Below are 10,023 nucleotides of genomic sequence, written 5' to 3'. Positions count from 1 at the left end.
GTCTAGTCCCACCTACTACTACTAATTAGCTACTGCTTATAACCAATAGAAAGAACATTTTTCATCCCTACCTAACTCCGACAGTTGTTTATAAATAGCTTGAAGGAGAAAATAATTTTGCCAAAACCGTTGAAGTGTGATGATTTAGTTGTTTCTCTGAACAGGAATGGGATTTTTTTTATAACAAACATACAGTTTATTTAGAGACCCGACTAAATTACAGGGATTTTGAGTGTACTAATACAGTAATTTGATAACATTTGGTCTTCAAAAATACATATTTGAAACCTAAAAAAAAATTAGTATATCTACCCCCTCCACCCAGAAGAATAAATGAGGCTTACAAGTTTGATGCACGATCGCAACATTTTGTAACACGGTTATGTACTCGAAATATTTGTTTGTTAGTGTATTTCTCATTTACTTTCTAAGTGTGGTGAAAGGGTAGTATCATTTATAAGAATGTGCTCAAATAACACCTTCATATACTTATGCTGCAAAATTCCACACACGTCAAATGAGTGACCATAGTACTGAAACACCTGATATGTAATTCGATAAGCCTAGCACAGAACCGACAATGTTTATTGAATCAGCCCAACTCTGAACCATATAATAAATGTTTTTACACATTCTAATTTCAATTTTATTACCCCAGGAAATTCCTGTTGAAAGTATTGTAGGAACTATAAACTGCTATATCCCATATTGTGTTCTAGGAGCGAGAGGAATGTCACATCACTGAATACGTGTGCATTTTTGCACTCGAGAGTTTCGTATTACAGTTGTACATTAACACTGTCTTATAACATGGGCGGTGAATTATTGCTTTTTAGTCAGCAGGTCTGTAATTTGTCGGTGACAGTAAAATAAACAGAAAATATATGGGATATGTTTAGCAGTTGACACTGTCATGGGAAGAACTTTGAAATTTCATTATCAATAATGAAGAAAAAGGAAACAGCTGGTCATTACATTTCTGATTTTCCAATTTTTCTTTTCATTCTACTTCAATGAGTTGTCTACAGGCTGAAGAATCAAATAATAAATGTAATAACAGGCAAAATATAACATTTTATTGAAAAAAAAGGTATATGTATTTAGGAGGTTTCAGAGGTTGTGCAAATGAAATTCACTTTGCACTAACAAAAAAAAGAATCAATATTTTCACGAACAAATACAAGTAAAAATACTTCATTAAAAAATCTGATTTTTTGTGTGCAAAAGGCTTCTAATGTTTACTATAAGTGTACAAAATTTTGTAAAGATAAACTTAAAATATTAAAAGTTATAGCATGAAAACTATAACAAGCACAAAAGGGTTACGAGGTCGGTTCCAGGGACTGAACCCGTGTCGAAAGAGTCAATGTGCTACAAGGATCTTAAATACGAAGTATTATATTAAAGTTGCCTGATGCTGCTTGGGTCAAACATTCACATAAAACCAATAGCACAATGTAAAATTTCAGTAACAAGAAAGGAAGGGACTGATCAAGATTCAGCAATTAATTACTTCTTAAAAACAAGTCACAAGTAGTTTCATTGTAAGGAATTTTAGTAGTAACCAATCCAAGATCAAGTCAAATACCAGTTGTATCTTTTACATGTAGTTTATCATAATCCCTGGAACTACGTTCTATATTTAGAAAATCTTTACGTCCATGCAGAGTTGCAGATGTACTTACAGAAAAACACCAACTATTAATAACAGTTTCTCCTTGGTGAATATAATATTTCTCAAACTTTATCTTCTCCCCTTTTGAGGTGAGATTTAAATTTATAGTATTTTATATTAATTTCCCCAAAAGGGGGATGAAGGCTTCCTGGAGAGAGAGGGAGGAGGGGGGGGGGAAAGGTCAGTTGTTGTAATCACTTGAACCACTATAAAGTGTTGTCCATTCAGTAGACACTACAATGATGTCACATAAGGTAGGCTTAACATTGCAGTTTATACTGTCATGAAGTAAGTAAAACACGAGTTTGCCATGAATTATAAGAAGTATTAAGCACACTATACGCTACAACACAGCATGACATATGAACTTCAAAAGGAACAAATAAAAATTTGTTGCTCTTAATTTGGATTATATATACCTCTGAAGGGAACCTGTAGAAGTACATCTAGTTTAGCATATACAGACACACGGTATATTTAATACAACACTATAATAGTACAATATCATCTTGGTTGGTACTACTGTCTCTTAACTCTTTATAAAAGTACTTTCTTTATAAATAAATTTAATACTAACTAAATCTTGTTTTACTTAACATGAAATACCCATAAATCAGCAGCAAGTAAAGAGCTTGAAGGTTCACCCTCAAGAGTTTGGCAATTACACAAACCTCCAAGTACGTACATGTTCCAATCAAGTTTTGTTCCTTCAACTGGAAGCTTTGCAGTCTATGGACATTGTGCTACCTTACATTCAAGCAGCTAACACACAGATGACCTCTCTCTAAGAATCTGAACTCACCCTTTTGGAAAATCATCAAAAGGATCTTTTTTCTTATGTTCTTCTGCCAGGGCTTTTTCAGTTTCATCTAATTCTTCTACTTCTTCTTTCTTTTGGGGTTCTTTTTCTTTTTTGCCTTCCTTCAGTGACTTGCCTTCTTTGGGTGGCTTGCTCTCTTTCTTTCCACCTTTACTTTCTTTACCCATGAACTCGGAAAATTTCTTTGCTGCATGAAATGAAAGTCACTTAAAACTAATTTGGATACAACTTTGACAGAAAGATAAATAGTAACATATCCACCAGTCTTTTGACCAGGACACTAGTCAATTTCATCTACTTCACTAACTTGGATACAACTTTGACAGAAAGATCAATAGTAACATACCACCAATCTTTTGACCAGGACACTAGTCAATTTCATCTACGTCACCAATTGCAGTTAATGTCACGAATTTGTGAGTAGAAAAGTTTTTTTTGCTACAGTGCCAATGAAAATATACAGTATTACACTGAATTATCACTAAATTTAATTTGTCTGTTTTTGTTTTTCACTTATGATTGCCTCATTGTAATCTGTATTTTGTTAACAACTAGCACGGATTGTGTTGCAATGAATTTCCCATTTGACCTTTTGGAATAATCCTTTCTTACCAGATAACTTGGGTTATAACAGGGGGAAGAATGACAAGAATTTTGTAAAAATAACTTCTCCATCCCCTCAAAATACATTCAAAATAAAATTATATCTGAAATGCTGAGACTTTAAAAAAGTTGTTTTGATTTTAATAACAAATTTTCTATAATCCAGTTAAGCACATTTCAAATATAATATTAATTTTTTTTCTATCACGTGAGGATTTTTTACAAATCAGAAGGGAAAAAAAAAACTTACGTAAATCAATTATTTTCCACAAAATTAAAGTTTTTTTATTATGTTTGTTACCAAAAATACAAACAAAGGGAAGAACACTGATGTCAAACAAACATGCAATTCATAAAAGAAAGACGACAACATGTAGTTTTGAGACAGAGAGACATAGATTTCATAAAAAAATTGGGATGAATGAGGATGCATCTGGAGCATCTCGTTTCAGTGACCTGCAGTGATCAGCTATTATGCTGATGTTCCAACTTCTTCGATACCTCCTCTCCATTTTCCTGATGTCGTGATGAAACCTTTTCTCTTGTTCTTCACTGACAGATTTTCAGAGAAACAGTCAATATGTGAGTGTTAGAAATGAACCTTTAAGCTCATATTACAACCCAGCTCTTTGAATTTATCAAGCATGTTATTGACAATATTTTCATAATGAGGGTTCTTGAGGTTCCCTAAAAATTTGCAATAACCTTTTTTAAAGGTAATCTTAGGCTTCTTTTTCAACTTTCCTCACTGTCATTTTGAACTGTCCATCTGAAGTCAATTTCCTAACCTGAGGCCCAACAAAAATCCCTTCAAGTTTTGCTTCTGATAGAGCTGGGAATTACCCACAAATACTTGAAACAATCACCATCTTTGTCCAAGATCTTTACAGACTGCTTCATCAAGCCCAGTTCTATGTGAAGTGGAGGTAATAGGACTTTCTTTGTATTGACCAAATGTTCACATTCAATTTTTTTCGATCCTGGTATCAGGCAGACTCTACATGGCCTTTCCTTCTTTATCCAGTACTGATTTCATGCTCTGCTGTCCCATTCACACAAAACAACATGGAAACTTTGTATAACCAGATTGCTGACCCAACAACATACAAAGGACTAAGTCTCCACAAAGTAGCCAACCACGTTCTTTGTATTTGACCTTATTAAGAAGTTCAAGATTTTCGTATGTTTCCTTAAGTGAACCAAATAACCAATAGGAACAAATACATATCTTACTATTGTAAAGTAGAACACATTTTAGACTTTTTTTTTTTGGAGGAATCAATAAACAATCACCACTCACTTGGTTCATAGACTGCAGCTTCTAGCATTGGTATTAATCCAGCAATACTGTTGCAATAAACCTGTGAACTTTCTTGCAAAAAGTAAGGTATAAACACTTTTTCACAATTTCTATACCAGTAAAATGATATCCCTGGAGAACGTAGTTCTTAGCTTGAAGCCTGGACCCCAAAATCTCTGAAGATTCCATTGGAAGGCCCAAATCTCACACCAAATAATTTAGTTCACCTTGTGTTAAAAGTTGTGGTTCACTAAATATTTCAGGTTGAAACAATCCCTATTATTATTTCTACTGACATCAGATGAAACTGTATCAAGAGTCACCAGTGGAGTAGGTACAGGTACATCAGGTCCATGAGCAACAGGTCTTAATAATAAATTTCCATTTTATTTCGAGCATTGTAGCTTTGCATATTACTTAAGCAAAAATAGCAGTCATTTCCATGGTTTTTATGCTCATGCCAGACCACTGGCATTCCAAAAGACAAAGACTTTCTTACCTTTAGTCCACTGTCTTAGCTCTTTGACACAAACAGTGCAAACTCTGTGCAGAGCCCATGATTTGTCTTGGTCCCAAAGTTTTATTCCAAAATTTGCATATTATGCATTTTTGATGAATTCCATAATGTTTTGCCTTGGTTTCTTTACAGCATACTTACCACAAATATAATAGAATATGTTTGGGTCACTTACACAACCTCTTGTTATCATAGTGACAAATAAATAATATTGAAAAGAAAATAATGTCAAAGTTCACGCACAAACAAATACTATCCAGAAATGACACGTCTTGCAGCCCGTTCACCATTTATATACTAGCAGTGTGTTTCTCATGGGTTCTAGAATGAACGATAAGACTCTTACGTCATGATTGGTCTAGAGAAATCTATAGCAAGTAGTTGTCAATATTTTAACCATGAAATGTGACCCAATTTCATGAAAATTATTCACTTATGTAAAAGTACATACGACATTTTGTGAAACATCTGTACATGATGGATTCAGTGCACATGAATTACTGTAGAACATGTAAAAATTAAGACAATAAAACCATCGCAGGCATGTGTTATTACCAAGATAGTGAAAATCATTAAGTTTCCTGCTTGTTCAGATACAACTTATCAGTGAACAAAACCAAGCTGCAAACCTTTCCTGTTCACATGAGGTTTAGTTTATATAGTTTGAGGACAGTGAAGTTGGTAGTGTCAAGAACTGAAATTATTTATTTGCAGCAAAGGTTTCTTCCTCTTTTTTTAACATTAGATTGAAAAAAAAATGCAAAACTTTTTTTATGACGTACCTAGATGCCTTAAGGCCAAGCAAGACTTTGTCTTGTAAAGTTTTTGTATTACTTGTATGCCACAGAATGGTAATAAAGCAGGTGAATGAGTTTTCTTCTATGTTTATTTTACTAATGTAATTTTCTTGGCAGTTAATTTACTATTTACAAGAATTCCTGAGGCTTGTTACAAGGCCATCATCAAGTCAGTCAATGCTAGGACAAGAACTCACGAGGTTTGTAACTTAAGGCCATCATCAAGTCAATGGTAAGATCATATTCTGTCTATGGACAAAAAGCCAAAGTAGTGTATCATCCATTATATATACATCTCTGGAAGAATTTAAAAAAGACAAACTTGTTTGTTGTGGCAGAAGGCATCATTGTTTCATGCAAGTTGTGTGTCAAACAGCACCGCAATGACAGATGGATGGCTTTTTGCTTTTATATAGTAATTATTTTTTATTAAGTCAAAGTTAACATTATATACCTGACACCATACAATGATTTGCCAAAGTGCAAGAGGATAAAAAAATCATCCATAAGTTAGGCATTTTCAGACCACAACATTATGTATATAACTTAGCTACTCTGATGTATGCCTTATGCAATCATGTACTTTTGGATTCTATTTTTGAGTCTCAGTTGCAATCAGGTACTGCTGTAATAATAACAACGATCATTTCTTAGGTCATGGCATTATTAAACTATTGAAGGTTGGGTTACGGAACTTACAGCCAAAGACTGTGTACAGCCTGTTACACTAAAGGTTACGGAATTTACAGCCATAGACTACGTGTACAGCCTGTTACACTAAAAAGATTCCTAAAGGTACTTCAACAAGCATGGTAAAAGGTCAGCAAGTATCAAAATTGCCACACGTTTGATAGTATCCCTCCTCTAGCAACTTCACTCTCCATACATGCATATGTAGCATAAACACAACTTATTACTACTGCTGTAAATATAACCATACAACAAAATGATCTTTGTGGCTACTGATGTACACTTGTGGTTAATTCAATATAATACAAGCAACTTTTTTGACCTTAGTGCTAACACAGCTTCAGCCAATAATACAGCACAATTTTCCTTAATCACTATACAGTTCTACATACTACGGTCTATAATGCATTATAACACTTCTTCCTCACTAGATAATAGTTACCATCGAACTGAGCCATCTTTTCACATAGTTTAAAATCTCCAATGACCTTTTTGAACTGGGGTTGATTCACCAAAGTAGTAAACCATCTGTTGACATTCTCAAAGGACTTGCGGAAAGCTGGATCAAGAACCTAAGATACAAGATATTAAAGTTTAAAAACAACTACCACAGTTTGACTATTGCTTCAGGAGAAACTTTTCTAGGAAACTCCTTAAGAGATTTTTAAACAACGATTTGTCCACAAAGACCTCTTTCAATTATCTTAAATATGATTTTTAAGAACATACAAGTGAAAACAAGAAGGATGTAATAATACATCAACCACACTACATCTGCCTGTGCCAATGAGGCGGGATGTGACACGTATAGTTGTGGTTGAGACACTAATTATGTCGCTAATTTCATGAACAACAACTGTTATGGTATGAACTAGTTCAATAAATTACATAATTTATTATAAAACTTACATGTTCATAAAGAAAGAAAAGATTACAGCAAACTGAAATATCAGCTTGAGTGATTCGTTCTCCAACAAGGTAAGTTCTTGTAAGGAGGTGATTATTCAGCACATTTAGTGCATTTGTTATATCTTCCTTGGCACGGTCGGTAGCCTAACAAAGTAAAAAGAATGAAATTAGTCAAACATAACCAAACAATGAGATTTCACAAGCGCAAGGTAATACAGAGATATCTAAGAATAAAAGATTAACAAAGTTTCTTTAGTGTTAACCCTATGCAACTACTGGCAATGAATGCCAAAGCTGTAAATACTAAAATGTTCTACCAAAAGCACTTCCAACTTAGAAAAATGTTCAAACTTAAACTGCCACACGACTCAAAGATTTACCCATAAACTAAGATTGATGTTATTTTTTAATACTTATTTTGCATATCCCAAAGCAAAAGTTTATATCTGCTAAGAAACTATCATCGTTTTAAAATATAATTCTTAACATTTTGTTTCTGATGTGATTTTACCAGTCAGCATCTCACCTATACCTTTTTATGACCTCATAGCAATAGTTGATCTACTTATGAAACCGGGCATTCAAAATCAGGGCTCAACTTTAATGCTTGCCCAAGATGACTAGCACCCTGGAATACACCCTTACTCAAAACAGCATCGCAGTCTGCTGTACACACGTAATGTTAGCTCCAATCCTTAACCAAAAATAAATCAAAGTACAAACTCAAAAATTTGAACCTCATCAATATCATTGGTGATGCTGTTGCTTTAGTTATATCAAAACACACCTGTTTGTTGTACTGCATGATACCCAGACATGGAAATACCCAAGTACAGGCACTTGGCAGGATTTCATGGTCAGCAAAGCTTATCCACTGGATAACAAGAGCTTGGTCCAAAGCAGTTTCGCCCCTTAGCTGATCATTACCAACTAAATAAAGAACATCAGAATTTTATTAGATAATTAGCAAGTCACATTTCAAAACATTTATTGCAAATCTACCACAGAAACATCCTAATATCATCTGCCAACGAAAGTGGACAGAGGTTATGCTCTCACATTTTCACACTATTTTGGTTCTATACCTCAAGTAAAAATCATTGGATTGTGATAAAACTTGGACATATGTAGAATGTTATTCCTCATTGTCCTGACAAAAATGGTCCACATCCATTGATAATGATAGAAATAAGGACATTTCTGTATTTTTTGAATGACAAACATGATCAATGCTGTGTGGCAGAGGTATGCTCTCTACCGAGTGCCTCCCTAGTTAATGTGAGAAAGTAAGCAATCAATATCAATATTTTACACTGTGAATCACATCTTCAAGCTGTTTTATCATTCAATATTAGTAATTAGCTAGACCACTGTGACCCGTTGGGTCACCCATTATTCAGAGGTTATGAAGAATTCAAGCTAATTTCAATATTGCACTGAAATGAAGATTTATTTTGAGATAATTTATTTAAATATTTCAATCCATTCATGTTATTCATAATTCAAGAAAAGATATTTGATTGTTGATCGGGAGTAAAAGGAAATACCATTTCATTTTTCAAAAAAGTGATGTAAGAAGTTTCGTAAAGAGTGCAAACGGTAGTGTGATGTAAAATTACTCATGCTAGAAATTTTCATAAGTTACCCTAAAAATGGCACTAACTTGGTAACCCATGGCCTGATTTTAATGAAACCTGTTTTATTCCATTTCTGTTCTCATTTCAGGGGTACTGTATTCTTACAAATATGACGCTATTGTGATGTAAAATTACTCATGCTAGAAATTTTCATAAAAGTAACCCAAAAAACGGCGCTAACTCGGTAACCTGTGTCCCGATTTTAACGAAACTTGTTTTATTCTGTTTCTATTCTCACTTCAGGGGTACTGTACTCTTACAAATATGATGCCATTGTGCGCCGTTTTTGCTGTATTTAATTACAGACAGACAAGCAAACAAACAATCTCAGAGTTTTAGTAGTATATAGATAACAGAAAGTAAGCACTCAATACCAATATTTTACACCGAGAATCACATCTTCAAGCTGTTTTATTATTCAATATTAGTACACAATTTTTTTAAATTTTGTTGTAACTACTTCTTATAATTATTTTAACAGTATTTTTAGTGTTATACAGATCTCAATATCTAAAGGGAGCTTCTAAAGTTTCAACAAAATATTTGATAATGTTGTATTATCACAATTTATCACTTCTGTACAAAAAAGTAACCACTTTATTATTTTATAAAAGCATGTCCTGTTAACAATTCCACCTTCTCAGTACCAGTTTGGTAATCCTTTCTATGATAATATCTGGTAAATATGTTTCAAAAACCTTAAAAACTACCAGGAACTAATTCGAGGATTTTAAACCCACATCAATCAATCGTTTGGAAACAGAACAATCTGCACTTGCAAGTCACTCACAACTTGTACGCTTACTATAGTGAGCTATAGTCACTCACAGCTTGTACACTTACTATAGTGAGCTATAGTCTCTCAACTTGTACGCTTACTATAGTGAGCTATAGTCTCTCAACTTGTACGCTTACTATAGTGAGCTATAGTCTCTCAACTTGTACGCTTACTATAGTGAGCTATAGTCTCTCACAACTTGTACGCTTACTATAGTGAGCTATAGTCTCACAACTTGTACGCTTACTATAGTGAGCTATAGTCTCTCACAACTTGTACGCTTACTATAGTGAGCTA

General features: G+C 33.8%; 1 protein-coding gene across 1 annotated transcript in view; it reads right to left on the bottom strand.

Moving 5' to 3' along the window:
• Positions 1–10,023, bottom strand: part of LOC106466411 (elongation factor 1-gamma-like) — a 20,493-nt gene that overhangs the window by 7,363 nt on the left and 3,107 nt on the right. Inside the window, exons 4-7 of the mRNA XM_013926699.2 lie at positions 8,099–8,241; positions 7,312–7,455; positions 6,845–6,974; positions 2,478–2,682 (exon numbers count right to left, since the gene is read on the bottom strand). Of these exons, the coding sequence (XP_013782153.1) occupies positions 2,478–2,682; positions 6,845–6,974; positions 7,312–7,455; positions 8,099–8,241 (622 nt within the window). The remainder of the gene's footprint in view (positions 1–2,477; positions 2,683–6,844; positions 6,975–7,311; positions 7,456–8,098; positions 8,242–10,023) is intronic.

The sequence above is a fragment of the Limulus polyphemus genome, unplaced genomic scaffold (assembly GCF_000517525.1).
Source record: "Limulus polyphemus unplaced genomic scaffold, Limulus_polyphemus-2.1.2 Scaffold2250, whole genome shotgun sequence".
NCBI lineage: Eukaryota > Metazoa > Arthropoda > Merostomata > Xiphosura > Limulidae > Limulus > Limulus polyphemus.
This window is presented reverse-complemented; position numbering and strand designations above follow the sequence as displayed.